Genomic DNA, 23,215 nt, shown 5'->3' with positions numbered 1-23,215 from the left:
TTCTTCATTTCCATCAAAAAAAAGTTTTAGCGCAAAAACCCTAGCACCGGTCTCATCTCCTTCACAACTCTGCGAAAATGCCGCCAAAGTTTGATCCTTCTCAGGTCGTGGAAGTTTTCGTCCGAGTGACCGGAGGTGAAGTTGGAGCGGCGAGTTCACTGGCTCCAAAAATTGGTCCACTCGGTCTTTCTCCTAAGAAAATCGGTGAAGACATTGCTAAGGAAACTTCAAAGGATTGGAAGGGTCTCAGAGTCACCGTCAAGCTCACTGTCCAAAATCGTCAAGCTAAGGTATCAGTAGTACCTTCCGCTGCCGCACTTGTGATCAAAGCTTTGAAGGAACCTGAACGTGATAGGAAGAAAACGAAGAATATCAAGCATAATGGAAATATCTCGCTTGATGATGTTATCGAGATTGCTAAAGTTATGCAGCCTAGATCTATGGCTAAGGATTTGAGTGGAACCGTGAAGGAGATTTTAGGCACTTGTGTGTCTGTTGGTTGCACCGTTGATGGAAAGGATCCAAAGGATTTGCAGCAAGAGATTTCTGATGGCGATGTAGAGATTCCTGAGAATTGAAGAGCTGAAAAGAGGGGAATCGTGATTCCGTTTGCAGGAGAAGGTTAAATTCTGTATTTTTTTTCTCTCAATATAATATTTCTAATGTTTGGATTTATCAGATGATACAGAATTTGATATAATGTTGTTTCAATTTGCATTATTAGGATTTTGAATGTTCGTTCATCTATATCTATTGGAATGCTTTTAGCTTGAACTTTTTTTCTCAAATGCATAGCCTCAAACTGCAATTTGTATTTCATATGCTATTTGTATCTATTGGTGATGACTGATGAGTTATTTTGTTTGCAATAATCTATAGAGTTTATATTTTAGATATTATACCTTTCTGTGCATGAACATGGTAATCTTTTGAACCGTTGAAGTGCTTCTCAGCATGATGCTTTTTTCGCTTCTCCACTGCTCCTCATTGAAGACATGACCTTAGATAGAATGATATAGAGGCTAGTAGCTTCCCGATTAGGGTACTAGGTCGTTGAGAGTGTTGTGTATGTCGTTGTATTAGCCTTGCTCGTATTGCTTCTTGCTTTCTAATATTTGTTACCATATGGCTTTATTGTTCCCTTTTTGTGCGTTTGATATTGCTTTCCTTTACTTTCCTTATTTGTTCTCATGTTTTCTTCATTGCTGCAAGTATTTTGATTCGATGCACTTGAGTGTCATAGGATCTCTCAGAAATAGCCTCCTTACCTCCACGAGTTTGGGGTGGTAAGGTTTGTATATACTTTTTACCCTCTTCAAACCTTACTTGTGAAGTATATTGTTGTACTACTGCAACTTCTCCTATTACCTTTGCTTTGGCTGTTTCGTCTTGTCAAGCCTAAGATTGATTGAATTCATTTGTTCAAGTAGATGTGTTGTTTTTAACATGTTATATGTATGGTGAGTTCGTGTTTCTTAGATCAAATTTTTATTTTTTACAAAAATATCATCTATGGTAGTTGTTTGCATTGTATTACATAATTTTTTATGCGAACACCAAACTAGTGATGAAATATGTAAGTGTGATATGGTTGTTGATAAAAAAGATGAACAATCGACTCGGAATAAAAAAGTTATGTGTTTTGTTTACTTCACAATGTATGTATTGAATGATGCTGGTTGCACTCAATTCAAACTACCACATTACTCTAGTGTCATGGAGATTGCTTATTATTTGTTGCAACGAAGATTCAATTGACTCGTAATATAAATTTATGATTATTTTTGGTAGCTTTTTGAACTTATGGGTATAAATCATAATTTTTTTAAAAAATGAAATATATTTTTCACATATCATGATCAAACACATGGTCAAATTTCACACTAGTTTTCATTCCGATGAAAAGTTTTATGGTGTTTGAGGTACAACAAATAATAGTTATATGAGGACACTTTCGTTTTGACAAGTGTTTTTGTGGGGGGTTCCTTCTCTTGTTGTTGCACTTTTTCTTTCATGCTTCCATGAACTCAAATTTTAGTCCTTTCTTTAATGCATCTTTTTCTATGTAAAAATCTATTTTTTATTTTATTTTTGCATCTTCTAAAACTTTTTTTTTTAGTTCTACCTCTAAGTGAAAAAAAATTAATATTAATGCATCTTTTTTTATGAGAGAATCCATTTTTTATTTTATCTTGCATCTTCTAAAGTTTTTTTTTAATTCTACCTCTTAAGTGAAAAAATTATTCATGCTACTATTATTTTGCGTTTTCACAAATTTGTTTGGTTAATCAATTCTTTTTTATATTAATTCTTATAACCCACAATAGAAAGATATTTATAAAAGTTTCGTTTCACATTTTAAGACGCTATACACAGAATTTAATAAATATAGAAAAAAAGAGATAATTGAGTGTTTGATATCATTAAGATGTTATTATTAATACTAAACATTAAAAACATAAAATGGTTATAGAATAAATAAAAATAAAAATATATTTGACAATTAAGAATTGAGTGATTAAAATTGAAATTTCAAAAAATAATAATTTAAATAACTAAATAATTGAGTGAATTTTTAATTCTTTGATGAGAGAGAGAGAGTTCAATTTATTTTTTAATTTTACTATAGTCAGTATCTTTGAATTCATCCAAGAAAATTAAATTTATATTTTTCTAACATATTACTTTAATTTCCCTCAAATATACATAAATTTTGAGGGTGAATTTTAATTTTTTTTTAATCAAAATAAAATTATAATAAGAGTTACCAGCAAAATAAAAAGTATAAGTTAAAAAAAATAATTAAAATTGGAAGAGAAAAAAAAATGAGGAAAGGAACAAGTACAACTGGTCCACATACAAATGGCAAGCCAAAAAGGCCTCGCACAACTGACACTATGTGTGCGAGGCACAAAATTTTTTTTTTTGAAGTTTGACGAAGGTAGCGTGTACCTTTTGTTAAGATGGTCTCTCTCGAGGGCTCTTGGCCTCTTAATATCGCAAAGTGTATAAGTCAATTTTTTTTTTAAACCTCTCGTACAAGGAAATCGAGCGTTTTTTCTTCATCCAAACCTCTACTTGTAGGTTATAATAAAAATAGTAGACTAAATTATCGATTACACACCTACACTATGTTACCATCCAAATATGAAGTGGGGTAGCTCCCTTTACATATAATAATTGTTGTACGTATTTGGTTCTCCAAGTTCTTCAAACATTATTTAAAGATCTTTTCATCCATATTAAGTGTTCATACCAACTTCCATTGCCAAATGCCACCAATATACAAGTTACTTCAACTATAGGAAACATATTCCTTATCACGAGTTAATTTCATCGTGATTTTCTTTTTGTTTCTTTCTATTTGATTAAATTTTAGTGGACAAAGTTACTGCAACTTAATTTAGTGATATTTTTGTCGGTATAAACATTAGTAATATAGGAATTATTTTATGTGTAAGTCTATGTATTATATCATGTAGGTAATAGCGATGCATTTATTAGTTATTTATCTTCTATTTTTTACAAAATAATATATAGATTCGCTCATAACTTAAACATATATAAGTTATCTGGGTATTTAAATAATCAATCAAGCGTCATAGTAATTTTATTTAAGTATAATAATTTTCTATTTACTTGCCAAATGTCGTATACATCATATAAAAATTAATAAATAAATAATTTATTTCTTATTCAACTATCAAACAGACCTTAATGGATGATTTCTTAACACTCTATAAATGTTTAATCAACTCTGCATTGCACTACTTATTTACTTATTATGACGATTCACCAAAGCTTCTTTTCTCCTTCCTTTTTTGCTTCTTGGTAGAGGATAGAATCCACGATTTGAACGTTATTTGATTCATAAAAGGATCTTTTTGAAGTTATACATACCTTAAAAAAAAATGTCAATGCAAAGCATATTACGAAGCATATCATTCAACTTAGGATCTTCTTAATTTTTTAACAAAATAAAATAATTAAAAACTAATTATTTTAGATTATTTAACATTAAAGAAGCTCGAAAATTAATTATTGCAGAGGAGGGTCAAAATCGAGTGTCAAGACACCTCGACAAAGTCGGCTTTGACATTTCAATCAATAGACCCATTCTCTAAGAAATCAACATGTGTTGGGTTGAGTAAACCAATCATTCACAAATCACAACAAGCCAAGTGGGTGCCTATTTGTTGCTTCATTCATTTATGACATTTTCTATACACGTGGAATTGCATAAAACCGTCCAATAATATTTTCACTTCCGATATTGGTCTATGATATTTTCTCATTCAAGAATCTTCTATTTTCATCTCCTATTTAAAACATCTTTTGCTTTTGTTCATCAAACCAATTCCTTCACACTCAAAGCAATACAACAAACTCTTATTAAAAGTACTTTCTAGATATTTTTGGCAATCGTAGTGTTCGAGTCAACTTTCTGTCTGCGTAATAAATGTCTACCTTGGTTGAATTTCATGTCTCTCATGTTTTCCCATATCATAGTGTGAGAATGGCTAACAAGATGGTGAATGTGAAGCCATGGATTGAAGTTGTACCACCACTTGTTATTTTCCCAACAAAGATTTCTCATTCACCAAATCTTGAGACAATCAAAGAAGAAGAAAAAAATGAAGATGACAAAAAAGATCACTCGTTTTAGCTTTTATTCAAGAATCTCTCCCTTTTAAGCATTTTTTTTTTGTAAGGGGAAGAAAGGTATTAGTTGCATTTAGTTGTTAGAGCAATGTGAGCTATCTTCAATATATGAGTGTGTGTATGTATAATGGAATGAAGATGTGATGAAATTCTTCATGTGTGTATATATGTGTGCTTAATGTCTCTATGTATTGTGTTAAGGATATGGTTGGTAAAAATGGTTTCATCTTAAAGTTCTATATATTAATAATGTAAATGTAAAAATACAACAAAACCTACCTATCTAATACTTAAAAATCAATATGCACTATTACACACACAAAAACGTTCATAACCATTAATGCATGTTTCATGACTTCCAATGCCAAAGAAAATGATGTTTCACATGATGAGTATTTGTCACGAGGTCATTTTTGATGGTTTGATTAAATTTTAAATAAATTGAAGTTCGTTAATTAAATAAAAAAAATTACTCATGAAAAACCGCTCGTCGCATAGATGAATATACAAAAAAAAATGAACTTAATATGAATTCAGGACCTCGAATTAATTTTTTTTACATATACTAATACTCATAAAAAACCGGCCATTATCATAGATTCATGACCCCAAAATGTTAAAAATTACATTTTAACATGATCAATATTAATCACTCAGATCATTTTATATGAAGTAATAAAATTTCAGGTTAATCAGAGTTTTGCAATTAAATTTTAAAAAATCGACAGGAATTAATAATACATACATAACCATAAACATGAATTCTTTTCATGATTCAACAATGCCAAAAACCTAAAAGAAATTTTTTTTTATATCAGGATAAACTGTTTATATTATATTATTTTAGAGCGTAACCTTTCCTAGATATATATTTTGTGACCAAACTATTTTTTATCATTGATAAATAAACTTTAAAGAATCTTTTATAAGATCATTTCATTTTATTAAACGTATAAATATAAATACTCAATGGTTAATGTTGATATACGTGTCTCCTTGTATAACGTTTCACGTAGGAACTTAAATATTTACTCATTTCCTTCGACATGTCTCATCATTCTTATATATATCTTTGACAATTACTATACATTCATCTTAATTTACAAATAATTGGAAAAATTAATATATGTAGCTTAAAGATTACTATCTTTTCGAAATAATTAGGAGATTTTTTTTTAAAACGAAGTCACTACAACAAAAATAACTTTTAGCAGCATTAAATATTGACACTAATAAAGAATGTTAACGTCTTTATCGGCATTAGTTAAGTATCATTAGAACCAATGTCGCTAAAGGCTTTAGGGACATATGTAAAGAGTGACAATTGCCGCTAAAAACAAATATTTAGCGGCAATTAAGAATTAAATGTCGCTAATGGTCATTTCTGTTGTAGTGAGTTTTGCTTCTAGCGACTATAATTATTAACGGAAAGTAATCCATAAAATACGTATCGAATTCTAGGGTGACTTAAATACGTTAAATGTAGTTGAGGAACCAAAATTTTAACTACTAAAGATATTTCGATGCAAGAAGAAACTATAGAATATTATTCAACAACATATTTAAGGTTAAGAGTTTGGCCGGTGCTCTATTTGGATATCCCTTTAACGTATATTATTTTTATGAACATGTATATACACGACAGTAGAAGTTAGATTTGAAGTTATAGGTAATCAAAAGTCGGAGCAAAAATTATTGAATTCAGCCGTATGACTTAATTTAAAGTTTCAGTCTTTTGAAGATTTAACTTCAGACGCGATATCTCTAAAGTTAATCTGAGGTGAATAGACTCATAAAGTGATCCGAACATCGAATGTCTGTGCACTTGGACCTTGCGTAAGATCAAGATCCAAATTTTGGGCTAAATTTGGAGAAGGCCCAACCATTGACCAGGTTGAGGCTAGTCATTTATTCCTTATTGGCTTTCGACAAAATTAGAGCATCCTTTGGTAGAGCGTATATTGCTAATGTTAAATCGAGTATATTAATAATGCATGTATTAGTTATGCTTAAGTTAATTATATATGAATTAGTTTTATGCATTATTTGATGCATTAAAAATAACATATATTGCATAAAAAAAATTATTTACAAAGATACCCTCCGTTATTATGGTGAAAAAGATGTAAAAAAGATTTAGAGTGTCAATTGAATCTTTAACTGTGTAAATATATGCATTAAAATCATTCCATTTCTAAAACCTAGAAATTCATAGTATTACTAATGCACACTTTAATACACAATAGAGTGTATAACTAATGCGAGTATTATATTTCCTAGTGACACACAATGCTAATGCATGTGTTATATCTCTTTCCTAATGAGATTAACTTATATCCACTATGGACAAAAAAAAATTAATTATATGAGTTTATTTAGGATTCTTTTTGGTTGCCAAAGATGAGCAGACTTTTTGCAGTGTTTTCTTGTCTTCATTATTTTTACCTCATTCCCCATCAACACCGTTGAAGCAATTTGAGACAATCATCAATGGTAACTTTTTATTATTTTTTTTCTTTTTAAAATCTTAACTAATTGATTTCATAAAAAACATTATTCATAACTTATTAAGTCTTCTTTCTAACATGAAACTTTTTTTTGAACAGATGTTTCCATTGCTTCAACTTTTCTCTTCTTAGTTTTTTTTTTCAATTCTCTTCTTAGTTTATTTTATCGATAATACAAAAATTAATTGAAAATAAACTTTAATCCATATATACCTTCATATGTAATCCAATTTATTTAAGTAATACTCAAACCAATTTATTTAAGTAATACTCATAGTCGATAGTATAAAATTATTTGAATTTATTTCAAAAAAATCTTAAATTTATAGAGAATGTTTTTTAAAAAAGAAAAGAAAAAGAGAAGCTAAAAAAATCATTAATCTTTAAATATGAAAATATGATAATTAAATTAAAAGAAATAAGTATTTCTAAAAATGAGCTGATATTGTAAATCTTTCTGTCCACCGTCAGTGAATATAAGTTAATCGTACTCTGTCAATTTTACGTAAGACATAGTTTGCTTCTTTGAGTGATAGAAAAAAAAATCATTCTTACTACGACTCTCTATAGAACCTTACATGAGATTTTCACCTCATACGACTTCTTGCTCAATTCTTTTAAATTCATTGAATCCTTTTCCGCGTTCGAGAATCTTAGTCATACATGATATTGAACATAATATACTAAAGTTTGAATTTTTCAGATATATTTAAGTGTTGGAGCTACACAAAAGAATGGTGAATACTTCCCAAATCCTACAAAGTTTGATCCTTGTAGATTTGAAGGGAATGTATTAGTTCCTTACACATCAATTCCATTTGGTGGAGTACATAAATTGTGTCCTGGAAAAGAGTTTGCAAGATTAATGATACTTGTTTTCCTTCATCATGTACTCAAAATATTTAGGTGGAAAGCTAAAGTTCCTTCAGAAAAAATATTATGCCCTTTTTTCTTAGTACCTGTCCCAACAAATGGATATCCTGTTACCCTTTATAATGTGTAAGCTTCTTTGTTTTCAAGATATATATATATATGTGTGTGAGAGAGAGAGGGGATGTAATACAACTAATTAATGTTCTTGTAGTTGATGATTCCTCTTTTTTAATGAAAAAAACTAAAGGTTGTCTTCTAGTAAAGATAACTCATTGCCTCAGTAAATATGTTTTTTAATTTGACCTCAGAAAAATTGTATATAACAGCAAATATCTAAATCATATTAATGCTATAGCTACTATTTAGGAAAATACCAATTTGCAGCTATAGTTTTGTCCAACCTTGCTATTAGTCTCGTATAAATTCAAAACTTTATAATTTGATTCCTTATTGTATAAATTCATAATTTTATATATATTTATCTTAGTTATTTGTATACACTTTATAAAAAATTTATAATAAATTATCATTTTTGTATATATTAGCAAGTGAAATATACAAACGAAGGTTTAAAAGATTCCTAATTATAGAGTTTGTATATACTTACCCTATTTGTATGATCACAAGCGAAATATACAAACAACCAGATATACAACCGAAGCCTCCATAGCAGACAAAACTATAGCTATGAAGCACAATTATCGAAACTATAACTATAGAGTCTTATTATGTCCAGTGGCAGAGCCAAAATTTTCAATAAGGGGGTTCAAAATCCGAAAAAATAGACAGACGAAGTAGTTGAAGGGGTTCAACATATGCTATATATACCTAAAATATTATATTAATCATGTATAAATCATATAGTTTTTCGCTGAATGGTTCAGATGAACTCCCTAATAAGGTGGCTCGGCCACTGATTATGTCTATTATGTTTGCTATATCTGAAATTTTATCTTTTATATTTATGTCTTCTAACTTTGAGTGTGCATAAATAGACATTTAAACTTGTATAAAATTGAATAAGTAGACACATGAGTCCTACATGACATAATACATGTAGGACACCCCATGTAGGATGCAAATTGTAATATAGGATGTCATGTAGGTTGTGTGTATATTTGTTCAATTTTATATAAATTTTGTATACATTCAAAATCATTACCCATAAATGTGAGTTGATGCCAAGTTAAAATACATATTTATGTATTATATTATTATATATTAATAAAAAATTAATGATTGTTATAATAAAAGCTCATACAGAAACTTATTGTTATTTGACTTTCAAATTTCAGTTTGAAATAGTAAAAAGTGTGGTGATATATTGAGTGTGCCTTATGAGCGATCTCTGTTAAAGATTCATGAGGTAATTTAATCATGCAGAAAAATAATTTGCAAAAAATAAGTTAAAAATGCACATTTATTAAAGATTTCTTGAAAACTTGTATGACAAAGTTACTAAAATTTGTGTTAATTACTCTGTAAATTAAATGGCACTAATTATTTATACAAGGATTAAACCTGAAAGTAGTGTTTCTAAACTAAATACAAAGAAAATAAATAATGAACTTCAATCAAGTCAGAACAGATTTGCCGACACAATCCAAAAGTCGAGGTCATGATGACACACACTCCGAGAGCTCCAGAAAAATGGTGTGTAAGTCGAAACAAGAACACATACGATATCCCGAAGGGATGTCAGGCCACAAACAATAGAAAACATCAAAAACATTTCACCGAAACTTGATAGCATAAGTATAAAGAGCATCTGATATATTTTTAGAATCTAAAATACATCTCAAATCTTCGAAAGGAAAGTTAAAGACTTCAAATGATAAATGGAGATTAATGGTGACCTGGAAAGCAGGATCTCACCACAACTCCAAAAGAAAAAACTCTGTTGGATCCAATCAACTGCTACGGAGATCACCTTAACTAGAATCTGCATCGAATGAATAAATAAGTAGAGAGTGAGTACAATCCACATGTACTCAATAGGCGATACTAATTGAGCATAAGCAACTAAACAGACTTAAAGATATAAACTATGAAATCCATCCATCTACACGCAAAAAATGTCCTATTCCGACATTGGTGCTGCCAATTTATATAAAACAACACTAAGTAAAGTATATACACAATAGTATAGATAATTTTCAAATCAAAACATAAATAAATTACACAACACAACAAAGCTGGTCAATGTGATGCATTAAAATGATGAAATGATTAAATGATGTGGTGGTACCAAAATCGTCACACAACCTATAATATACACCTTATCAAGCCTCTAGCTCCTGGACAAGGACTCATGGGGGACTCATAGTCAATTCCTTCATCATGTCTTGAAAAAAATTATTTGGGAAGCTAAGCGTCCTTCGAAAAAAATATTATGCCCTTTTTTCTTAGGACTTGTCCCAACAAATGGATATCCTGCTACCCTTTACAATGGGTAAGCTTCTTTGTTTTGAAGATATATATCATTATCATCATCATCATCACACACACATATATATATATATATTAGATAATTACATAGATTTTATTGAAAATGTGAAAACTATCCCACTGTGTGGGAGATAAAAAGAAACAAACTGATTTATGCTTCTAAATGCAAAATTTATGAAAATCCAATAGATATATATATATATATCTTAAAAGGTAATACAAATCGGATACATAATATGTAGCTCAGATACATTACAGATACACCAGATACATAATATGTAGTAATTATATTAATCGCTTAAAGGGTAATACAAATCAGATACATAGCATGTAGCTCGGATACATTACAGATACACCATATACATAATTTGTAGTTTAGATACATTAAAAACTACCTTACATAATATGTAGCACGCATACATTAAAAAACTAGCTTGGATATATTATAAAATAAACCTGATACATAATATGATGCTCAAATACATTAAAGAAATAAGAATTTTAGAGATTTTTAGAAATAGAAGAGAATATAAAACGTATATTAAAACGTATATTTTAGTAATTTTTTTTCTTTTCAATAGTGATAATAATACTTGGTCATCAAGCATATTCTATACAATGCAATTCACATGGCTATTCACCTAATTTTACAACAATTTTTTTGTTTTTTCCTTTCTAAAGCTGCTTCTACAAGTATTGACAAACTATAAATAGAAGTAGCTGGGATTGTGGGTTTAGTAAAATTTCAGTCATATGTCAATTTCTTTATAATGTTGTAGTATTTTTCTATTATAAATTATACATGAACATTTTCTTTAGTATATTACCCCCTCCTATCCATTTTATTGTCGTGATTTTTAAAAATAATTGATTCCAAATAATTATTATTTTCGGAGCCTAGAGACCCTTGTTTAATAAAATTACTCCCTTCGAATTATTTTATTGTCGTGCTTCCTAAAATTAACTAATTTAAAATATCATTTTAAAAAATTAATTATATTTCTGTTTATACGAGTTTAAGGACCCTTCTGTGATGGTGTACTACCATCGCACAAGGCAAACAATTATGCTTTTCCATTGGTCTTTTGCGGGGGGCGGAGCCACCTTGGTAAAGGGGTTCAACTGAATCTCTTTTGATAGAAAATTATATTATTTATATATGATTAAATTAATATTTTATGTATATATAGTAGATATAAAACCCCTTTCGGCTACTCCGTCTACAAATTTTGAACCCCCTCATTGAAATCCTGGCTCATTCAAAGCGTTTAAAACCGATTCAAAAGCATCTGAAACCACCGACCTACATGACCTATTATGTCAAGGATGTCCAAAATATGTTATTTAATCACTTTGTGTATCAAAAAATGTAATATTTCTTTTTCTAACAAAGAATGTCCAATTGAACGTCCTAACCATAATCCACCACCGCACATAATGATACATTATTCTCAAATTACTGAGCTAATAAGTGTTCGAAGATGCATTAATTTTTTTACAGAATCTTACAATTTAGCTATCGATATTTGTTAAATGGACATAAATTCTATACAAAGATCTTTGCCTTAACTAACTCCATATTAAATGTGGATTGAAAATCACATGATTATAATAATGAAATCTCTAAATAAAACAACTCATTCATTTTTTCTTCTTTTCTTTTTACATTTTTTTTTATAAATAAAGTTTTGATTTGTGCTTCTAGAAGTTTTGACAAACTATAAACAGAAAGTAGTTGGGATTCTTTTTCTAATAAATTTTGAGTCATATATGAATTTGTTTCCTAACGTTCTATTTTCCTATTTGCCCATAAGTAGGCCTTTGACCATGTTATAGTAAAATTTAAAAAATAATAATTTTTATTTATAAAAAATATTTTAAAAAGCTAAAAATCTGTTTGATTATATATAAATTAGAGTTGTTTTAAATTTCTTGTGAGTAATTTAGAGTGAAAACATTTAATAATTATAATTTTTTTTAAAACTTTTAAAATTTTATGATCAAACGTGTTTTTCAATTTGAACTAAAAAATTGATAGCTACAACACCACCTTAAGACTCGTGATCATCTCGTTTACTTCAATAATAAATTCTTAGAGCAAAGTCGTCTACCCTATTCCTTTAGCAATTAATTGTAGCAGGCATGTGGATCTATTTTTATTTTTCAATTTGATATTCGATATTTATATTAGAGCCTGATTAAATTTAAATTTACTTCGAAAAGTCCACATTAGGGTAAAATGCTCTCTAGTAAAAGTGACATTGTATTCTGAGAGACTCAAACCAAAAATTTCTGATTAAGAATAAAGAAATACGTGTTACTCGGGACAACCCTAGTTGATTTGTCGATTTATTATATTCAACAAAGATGTACTTTTTTTTTTTAATGTTTTTTCTTAGTCTGTTTTCTTACTGTAAATATTTGATATACTTTTTTGTGCTGAGGATTTATATACATTTTTCTATCTTGTGAGGTAAAAGGAAGCACCCACCATTATTTATTTAATTTTTTTTATTTAATGTTGTACCTTAAAAATTAGTTATAATACATTGAAGATTATTAATCATTTTTCTCTTACAAATTACAATATTTACAAGTTGGACAAAAATAAGTGGGATACTTTATTTTACTGTTAAAATTCATTTTCGACTACAATATATGTTTACGTCATTTAGGTTAAGCTGATTAACAACATATAATTTAACTTTAATAGTTTTATTCCGAGAGTAAATTTGCTCTGCTCTCTAGTAAAAGTAACTTTATATTTCGAGACTCAAACCAGTAACTTCTAATTAAAAATGAAAAAATACGTATTACTCGGGATAACCCAGCTAGTTGGTTTGTGAATCTATTATATTCAACAAACATGTACATTTTTTTTTTTTGTAGTTTTGCCTAGTCTGTTTTTTTATTATAAATATTTGATTATACTTTTTTGAATCGAGGATTTATATAGACCTTTTTCTATCTCGTGAGGTAAAAGGAAGCACCCACCATTATTTATTTAATTTTTTTTTCTATTTCTATTATATTGTACCTTAAAAATTAGTAATAATACATTGAAGTTTATTAATAATATTTATCCTACAAATTATAATGTTTACAAGTTGGACAAAAATAAGTGAAATTCTCTATTTTACTGTTAAAACTCATTTTCGACTATAATATATGTATGCCATTTTGATTAAGTTGATTAATAACAACATAAAATTTAGCTTTAATAATTTTACTTTATTAGCAATACTACGAAATGTAATGTAGTAAAAACTTATTTAAATCAATTAAATTACACCAATAAAGTATTTTTTAAAAAAAAAAAATTCCCATTATTTTACTATAGAAAAAGAAAAGTTGTTCTCATAATTGAAAATTTAAACCGCATGTATTCATCCTGACAATTGTCTATATTATAGTAGACATTGATGGGGCTATAAAGTGCCACAAATATTAAAAAAAGAAACTAAAGGAAGAAAAAAGTGATAAAGACAAGAAATACTAATGGTAAAAAAAAATGTTATATTTACCAAGAAATTTACTGAAAGAAACAAACAAAAACATAAAAAATTCTTATTACTACGTTATCAACGATTTAGGATTTAAATATAATAAAGGCATAGTATATATATATATATATATTGGACTTAAATTTGATTTCAAATTTTAACTTTGACCTCGAATTTTCATAATATACAAACAGACACTTTAAATGTCCAACTTTTAAATAAATAAACACATGAGTTCTACATGACACAATGCACGTAGGACAAAAAATTACACGTGGATGACATGCAGGACATGCGTGTCTATTTGTTCAACTTTATACAAGTTAAAGTGTTTACTTGTGCACATCCAAAGTTGAAGGACATAAATGTAATTCGAAGTCAAATTAAAGAGCACATTTATATATTATGCCTATAATGAAAGACACCGTTAACTTTAGCATATGTATACGTCGATTATTCAGGATAAAATTACAAAGAATATTGTCATCGAGATTCAAACTTAACGAATGTATATTAATTATCTCGCTAGATCAGTCCGGTCTAAAAATAATTGATTATACTTAAATGTTTTAATATATTTATGTTGGACGTTGAGGTTTTTGTCTCATTCAACATAGAAAGGTGAAATCAGAAGAAAAAAACAAAGTACAAATGGTTAACAATTGTCGTGTCTCATTATTCTGCTTTGAGAAATTGATAGATCTAAAGATTCAAAAGGACATTATAATACATGAATATTTTAAAATTCATCACTAATTTTATTCTCCTTTTGATTAAATTAGACTATAATCAAACACAAATTTATTCATATTCTTTTAGTAATACTTAAAAATAATGAACATTTATATAATCAAATTAATAATTTAAAAAAACGATGAATCAGAACTCTTTAGAATGATTCGTAATTACATTTAGAGTACTCAAATTTTAAATTACTTTTATTAAATATCTCAATATATATATATATATAAAATAATTAAATATTTTTGCTTCGAAATTTTGAAAGCTTTTATAGGTACATTATATAAATAATTTCATTTTTTCAAAGTGTCATTTTCTACCCAAATTAGCCTCAATAAATAAAACATCAAACATATGCTAATTAGGAACGATGTGTCTAATTAAATAAAATATGTAGTCAATTTATTTATATATGCAAAAGTTCTTTTAAAAATAAATATTTCTTCATTCATTTAAATTTATTTATCTTATATATTTTTTTAAAAATAATTTTTTAGTTCAATTATTTACTAAGACTTGATACATTTAAACTATTATTAATTTAAAATCACAAGAATTTTTTAAAAAAATTCATGCTAAATCCAAATATTTCAAACAAAAATAGTATATGATAATTTGAGTATCTAAATAAATTTTTTCTAGAACATAAATGAAAATATCCATTGAAATGACAGAAAAAATATAGAGAAATGGGGAAAATAGGATGGGGGTTTCCAATTCCAATAGAGAAAAGTCTCTGTAGAAAAGAGCTTTGACTCTCTCTTCCAATGGTGAATTTAGTTTTCACACTTTCATGAACAACTTTCATCTCATATTCACATTCTTCTCTTAATTCCACAACTACCCTCCAATTCTTATCTCCAACAACAACAACAACAACAAAAAGAGGCAACATTTTGCTTTTCTGCAGGTTTTTTTTTCTACATTTCATTGCTGTTTAATCTTGGTTTTTAATGTTGTTTCTGTATGTTGGTATCATTTTTTCTTCTTGTTTTTTGATTTTATATGTTGGGGTTTTGAAAAAGATTAGAAATTTATAAGAATCTTGAAATATGGGTGTTCATATTCTTGAAGATCTCTTAAAAAAGCATGCTTTTTGTGTTTTTTTGTTTTGTTTCAAGAAAGTTAGAATCTGAATGAATATTTGAATATGGCATTGTTTAGCTCAAAGATTGATTTTTTATTGTTATTTAGAAATTGTTATGGGGAATTGCTGTGGGACACCTGGTAATTCTTCTGAGAATAAGAAGAAGAAGAACAAACCAAACCCTTTTGCTCTTGATTATGGTGCAACTCAAGCATCTGGAGGTGATGGAAACAAGCTTGTTGTGTTGAAAGATCCAACAGGACACAATATTCAAGAAAAATATGATCTTGGTTGTGAGCTAGGAAGAGGAGAATTTGGGGTTACATACTTATGTACTGATGTTGATACAGGGGACAAATATGCTTGCAAATCGATATCGAAGAAGAAACTTAGGACTGCTGTAGATATAGATGATGTTAGGAGAGAAGTTGAGATCATGAAGCATTTGCCTAAACATCCTAATATTGTGACCTTGAAGGACACTTATGAGGATGATAATGCAGTGCATATTGTGATGGAACTTTGTGAGGGGGGTGAGTTGTTTGATAGGATTGTTGCCAGGGGACATTATACGGAGAGAGCAGCTGCGGTTATTATGAAGACTATAGTAGAAGTTGTTCAGGTACAGTTTTACTAATTGATGCTTGTCTTTGCTTTTCATGTATAATTGTTACTTGTTTGTTTATTTCATGTAATTTAGGGGTTGCTAATTTAGGATTATGTTAATGAAGTTTGAAATCGACAATGCCAACTGAAAGTATCGATTTAGACTAGAATGGAATGTTGAGATTGAAGTTTCATGTTTGTAAGCAGAATGAATGTTCTTGTTGAAGAATCTCTTTTAAGAATATCTTTCCCACTTCTTCAGTAAATTTTCGTACTTTCTTATGCCGATAACTGCCACTCTTTTTCTGAGTTTGCCTGCACTCTCTTGGTAGATAGGACACTCCTTTTCTTAGCTCAGGATCTACTTTGCTGTGTGTAAATGAGTGCTTAATGTTTTTATTTGATTCATTTTACACGTTGAGATCCTATAGCATTTAACTAGACTAGATTTTATCTTCCAATATCACTAAACCTAGATGTCAAATATAGTAAAAAGTTATGTTGCTCGAACTCTTCAAAGATATCGACATGTGTGTGTCAGATCCTCCAAAAGTAGTGCATTTTTGGAGGATCCAACGGGGGTGGGGCAACAATTTTGGAGAGTCCGAGCAACTTAGGTAAAAAGTGTATTCATGCTCTAAATGTTGTTAGGTTTTCTATCTTTCTTATCTTGTCTTGTGAATTTTTCTTTCTTGGCAACTGTTTTATTGTCCTATATTTTTCTCATGCAAATACCTTTGAAATTATATACTTTCGTGCCAACCATTTAAATGAAACTTAAGGATGCTAATCACACAGGATTTCACCATCCAAATGTTGACAATGAATCGCAACTTGTGATAGTTTTAGACAGATAGCTTATTTTTATAGATGCAATTAGAATAATAGAAATGTAAAATAACTATCAGTAACCAGTAAGATGCCGGTCTTTATGTTCTATTTTCAGAGGGGGAGATCTATTGTAGCTTGCTTTCAGCATAAGTTAGTATAGCATAGGACTGTTTCTAACAGGGTTCAATTTTAAACTGTATTTGTTGACCATAATGACATGAGAGCTCAACTTACATAACTACAGATTAGAGAGACATTCATTTTGTGGAATGGATTTAAGAAGTTCATGTTTCTACATTTAGTTGTTATAAGAACCGGGTGGTAACTGGTAACCGACGCAAACATGATGGCTAATTATCCCAAGTTTATTCAATTTAATCTATGTGGTTGCTCATACATCTTTGGTCAATGTTCACTTTCCCGTTGCATTATGTTTCCTCAAGAAATGACTGTTCTTCTTTCAATTTTCAACTTACGGAGTTTCAATTGACATTGCAGATGTGTCATATGCATGGAGTAATGCATCGTGATCTCAAACCTGAGAACTTTCTGTTTGGTAACAAGAAAGAAACTGCTCCTCTGAAGGCTATTGACTTTGGATTATCAGTGTTCTTTAAACCCGGTAATGCAATAAGTAATGATACAGTGTATTGTAACTTTTTTTCATGCTAAAAAAGATTAATGTTGGAATCATCTTTTAATATGTTTAACAGGGGAACGGTTTAATGAGATAGTGGGAAGTCCTTATTACATGGCTCCAGAGGTCCTAAAACGCAATTACGGCCCGGAGGTTGATGTCTGGAGTGCTGGAGTTATCCTTTATATTCTTCTTTGTGGTGTTCCACCTTTCTGGGCAGGTCCGTTTCTTTTATTTGCCTTCTTTAGGTAACAAGTAATACCTCGGTTCACCGACAAATAACAAAGTAAATCAACCTTGGTGCATACTATGCATTTCTTAGAACTTGGTAATTTATCAATGAGTGTCAAAATGAAATGGAATTTGAAACATATTGATCCGTTGTTAACATCGTAGATGACTAGGTGAGGGTGGATGCAAGAGTGAATCCCACCTCTTCCTGGACCAATTCTAAATCAAAGTTCCTTTTTTTCCTTTTGGCCTGTGATAGTCAGTACTTTGTGCTTCCATTAATTTACTCAGCTTTCTCAGTAATTGCCTAAAATTCTACTGAATATGTGCAGAGACTGAACAAGGAGTAGCCCAAGCAATTATTCGGTCTGTGGTTGATTTCAAGAGAGATCCATGGCCAAAGGTTTCTGATAATGCAAAGGATCTTGTAAAGAAGATGCTTGACCCGGATCCAACTCGACGACTCACAGCTCAGCAGGTTCTTGGTAATGTTTGTTAATCCTTGAGATGCTATACTTTCATTTACTTGCTGTTTATTCTCTCTTAGTTTCATAAGTTCAATTTTGTGACTTTTTTGGGGCTTTCGTGCATATACATGAATGCAGAGCACACCTGGTTACAAAATATAAAGAAAGCACCAAATGTCTCATTGGGTGAGACTGTGAAAGCAAGGCTTAAACAATTTTCAGTAATGAACAAGCTCAAGAAAAGAGCTCTAACGGTAAAATATTCCCTTTTCATTTGCAGTTCTATACATATCGTTAGCGTTCTGCACCTTCTCAGAAGGATATCTTCGTATGCCTAATTCTTAAAGCCAAAAATAAGGACAAAAGATTTTCTGCCTTCTCACAAAAGTTTCGGGTTTTATATTCTTTCTTCATTGCTTGCACAGATTATGGCCGAGTTTTTATCAGCGGAAGAAGTGGCTGGAATGAAGGACGCATTTGATATGATGGATACAGGAAAGAAAGGCAAGATTAACCTTGGAGAACTTAAAAATGGTCTGCAAAAGCTTGGCCATCAGATCCCTGATGTTGATCTTCAGATTCTTATGGAAGCTGTAAGCATTCTCATGCTCTTTATTTCGCTTGATTGGATTTTCTTTCAACTTTACGAAGACTAAATATATATATTTATAAGTCAAGCGTCTAATATTATTATAATTGTTCCCTTTTTGATCTTCTGCTTCACTTTTATAGGCGGATGTTGATGGAGATGGAAGCTTAAATTATGGGGAGTTTGTTGCTGTATCTGTTCATCTCAGAAAAATGGCAAATGATGAGCACCTGCACAAAGCATTTTCAGTTTTCGACAGAGATCAGAGTGGTTACATAGAAATCGAGGAGCTGCGCAGTGCCTTGAGTGATGAGGATGGTGGCAACAGTGAGGAAGTCATCAATGCCATTATGCATGATGTTGACACTGACAAGGTTAGAATTTTTTTTGTGTCCATTCAAGTATATCTACTGGATTTCATACTAGTGCATATACTTCTCTTATAAATGTCTCTTTAATTGCTGGTGGAACCATAAATACCCCCCTTATCTTGTTCCGGAGTTCCAACTACACACGAAACTATGTTGAAGACGTATTACCCCCTTATACTTGTAAAATGTGTATCTTCCGTCATCCTGAGAGACATATATCATGTAACCAAATGTGAACATTTAAGTATATGCATGTGCTGCCTCATGTCATTTACCCCTTTTTCCTTTTTCAATTCTCTTCCATCTCCGCAACATGTTAATGTCCTCTAGCAAATCTGAAAAAAGATGGAGTGAGAGCTTCTCAACGGAAAAAATCGGATTCACCCTAGTTTTAGTTTTCTGGCAACATAAACAGCTCAAGTCAATACAATAAAAAATGTTCCTATCAAAAAACTCAAATTAGTAGAAAGGAAAAGAAGGGTCATAGGTAAGGGAAGAACAAAAAGGAATAGAAAGACCCTTCGGGGTGGCCCAGTTATTTGGGCTTGGGGCTTGGGACTTCTATGTTGGAGGTCTCAAGTTCAAAACCCCTTGCCAATGAAAGCAACGGGTTTTCCTTCTAGGTTGACTGTCGAGCTCGTCGCACCGGGCTTACCTAGTGCGGTTTACCTCTCCTTTGCGTGCTACAGAAATAGGGGTTTTACCCTGTGCGCACTCAAAGGGTAGCGACTGCGGATTTCCCAAAAGAAAAAGGAAGAGAAAGATAAGGAAAACATTTTAAAAAAGAGTAGTATGGTTATAATAGAAGAAATGCTACAATGTTTTTTCACCTCAGGTGCTTTAAGAGAGTAAATACTCTATGTTACATGGCGTCCCAATGTTGTCGTAGTTACATTTTGGACAAGAACAGGGAGTAATAGGCCTCCCGCAAAGTTAAAATGTAGTGGGGAATGGGGGAATAATTGAGGAGGGTATTTATATATTTTCTCCTCTCTAAATCATATTTTCTTTTCCATTCACTGCTCTCCTGTTCAACCTTATCATTCATTTGGACTAAATGTTGAATTGATTTTGGGCTTTTAGTTTGTTACCACAGCTTCAAAGTTCATCAGTTACATTGTCTATAACCATGCAGGATGGCCGCATTAGTTACGAGGAATTTGCTGCAATGATGAAGGCTGGCACAGATTGGAGAAAAGCATCGAGACAGTATTCTCGTGAAAGATTCAACAGTCTCAGCTTAAAATTGATGAGAGATGGCTCGATACAAGTCGGAAAGGAAGAAGGTAGATGATCAATGCATAAGAAAAAGAAATGTCAAAAGAGGGAACAAGAAATTCTTCTCTTTGCTGTGCACTTCAATTTTTTTGGCTTCCTCCCCTTTGAGCTCTATAGGATTGAGGTGTGAGGTCTTCAACATGTTACATCCTAGGCATCTAACAAAGAATTTCTAGGGTCTTTTACCTTGTTGTAAAATGTAATTACATGTATTGGTTATAAGCTCATTTTTATTAGTATAAAAAAAATATTAAGGCTCATACAAATCATTGTAACTTCCCTAAGGTTGAAATTTAGATGTCAGCACAGAAAGATTCTTTTTGCCTCTTTTAGCTTAATAGTTGATTTAATTTTATAAATAAGTAGTTATGTGTTTGGATTGATATTGATGATAAGCGATTTGATGTGTTTGGTAAAAGGTGTTGGTAAGTTGTTTTTTTAGTAAATGACAAAAACACTCTTGGTTGTAATACAAAAACTATAAATTTCAGCTAGTGTTTGGTCATAAATTTTCAAATATTTTGACAAATTATTTTTAATTGAAGTTTCATCATGTGTTTGGTCATAGATGTTGGGAGAAATATTCGACTTTTTAAAAAAATATGATTTATACCTATAAGTTCTAAGAATAATTTAAAACTCATAAATTTGTATTATTTCATTATTACGAAAATGTTATGTCAAAAAAAATAAAATGACGACGAACATAATTAGTATGAATTTGAAAAAAAGAGGAAGAAAACAAAAGAATAATACAATTGATTCGTATATGAAAAACTACAATTGCTACTTGTAATTAGAAGTGACCTCAAATTGTATAAAATATGTACATAACTGTATATTTGTTTAAAACAAATTAAGAATGAAATTTAGTCCAAAAGACCAAAACTATAAATAATGGGTGTTTTTTTTTTTCAAATATTAGAATTTATCCCAAATTCTAGTTATTTCTAGAACTTGAGAACTTGGGATGTTTGCCAAATATATTTGCCAAGTAATAGCAAATTATATGGCCAAACACTATATAATTTTCATTTTTTTCTGAATATATTTGTAGCCAAATGGATCCTGTATCAAAAGGATGAATGATGGATATGGAATTGATAGAAAGTTAAGGTTTTATTTTGAAAAATGCAAGCTGAGAATTAGAAAAAATTATATAGCAAAGATATAATAGTAAAAATATTGGTTAAATAAAAGCGTTTTTAATATAAAAATCATAAATTAAGATGATCAACTAAGAAAAGAGTGAATGATACAAGTTTGTGGAGTTCAAAAATGTTATTGCAAATGAGAGTGGGAAGAAGATAAAATGAATCCGTAGTGATAATAGTGAAGGATCATGTTAGATGACTTTTTTCGGTATTGTCATGAAAATGGAATTCTTCGTCAAATGACTTGTCCAAATACTCTTTATTAGAATGGAGTTCCCGAAAGAAAGCTCGCTTGTTTTAATTCAGATGGTCTTTCACGGTTGTATGATAAAAATCATCCTTGAGAACTTTGGGCAGAAGAAATTGAACGTGGATATCATGTGACAAATAGACTGCCTTTTTGGGCAAGTACATACAAATGGTCCTTTTTATCAATAACGGATCCAGGATTTAAAGATTGTTGGTGCTCATTTTCATTAACATAAATATGTTAGCAATCACATAGTGTAAACTATAGTAACTCAAACTCTTTTAACATAAACATGTTAACAATCACATATTTTTAATCACAAAACACTAAATATGCGAGGCTCTAAAGTCTAAACCTATTTATCAAGTAACAAAAATAATGTGTAATTTATTTTAAGAATTAAGACTTAAGAGTACTAGCCATAAGCAATGAAAATCTCAAAACCTAATTCCCAAACTCTTTTTTTTCTCATTATTTAACTTTAATCAAACATCAAATCTTATTACCTTGCTTTTGTATTGTGATTTTGAAAAGAAAAAAGCTTGAAGTTTGTTGTTGGGCTGACTGCTTTCTCTTTGAAACAAGAAGAAGAAGAAGAAGAATGATTTCGTGTTTTGTTAAAAGAAATAATCACATAAAAGCGGACAGTGAAAAAGGTTTTAAAGCATAGGAAAAGTTAAAATAAAAAAGAAAGAAAAAAGTTAGTCAGATTAAACTAATTAAGAATAAAAGTAAAAACATATACAAAATTTGGAATAAAATAAGCCCTTAATTAAAAAAAGAATTTTTTTTTTAAAAAAAAGGGGTGAAAAATTCTTTGGAAAAAATAAAAAAAATAAAAAATAAAATGGGGCTGACGGATTCAAACCCTCGCCTGCGTGCTTCGCAGGCCTAATATTTCAAGGCGTAAACCAATGCAGCCAAAACTGCTTTTGTTCTATGGGTGTTCATTTAATATATATATATATATATATATATAT

General features: G+C 30.0%; 2 protein-coding genes across 2 annotated transcripts; both read left to right on the top strand.

Annotated features, from left to right (window-relative positions):
* On the top strand, nt 1-788 carry LOC107005099 (60S ribosomal protein L12-like). Its single transcript, XM_015203591.2, has one exon. The coding sequence runs from the start codon at nt 78-80 to the stop codon at nt 576-578; it is 501 nt and encodes a 166-aa protein (XP_015059077.1). The 5' UTR covers nt 1-77; the 3' UTR covers nt 579-788.
* A 14,612-nt stretch (nt 789-15,400) lies between these two features.
* On the top strand, nt 15,401-21,115 carry LOC107002973 (calcium-dependent protein kinase 7-like). Its single transcript, XM_015201197.2, has 9 exons — nt 15,401-15,644; nt 15,929-16,443; nt 17,757-17,880; nt 17,972-18,115; nt 18,459-18,611; nt 18,732-18,847; nt 19,019-19,186; nt 19,326-19,556; nt 20,689-21,115. The coding sequence occupies exons 2-9, from the start codon at nt 15,937-15,939 to the stop codon at nt 20,845-20,847; spliced, it is 1,602 nt and encodes a 533-aa protein (XP_015056683.1). The 5' UTR covers nt 15,401-15,644; nt 15,929-15,936; the 3' UTR covers nt 20,848-21,115.
* The last annotated feature ends 2,100 nt before the right edge of the window (nt 21,116-23,215 follow it).

Source organism: Solanum pennellii, chromosome 11 (genome assembly GCF_001406875.1).
Source record: "Solanum pennellii chromosome 11, SPENNV200".
In the NCBI taxonomy this organism is placed as follows: domain Eukaryota; kingdom Viridiplantae; phylum Streptophyta; class Magnoliopsida; order Solanales; family Solanaceae; genus Solanum; species Solanum pennellii.
Note: the sequence above shows the minus strand (reverse complement) of the source record. Positions and strands in the feature narration are given on the sequence as shown.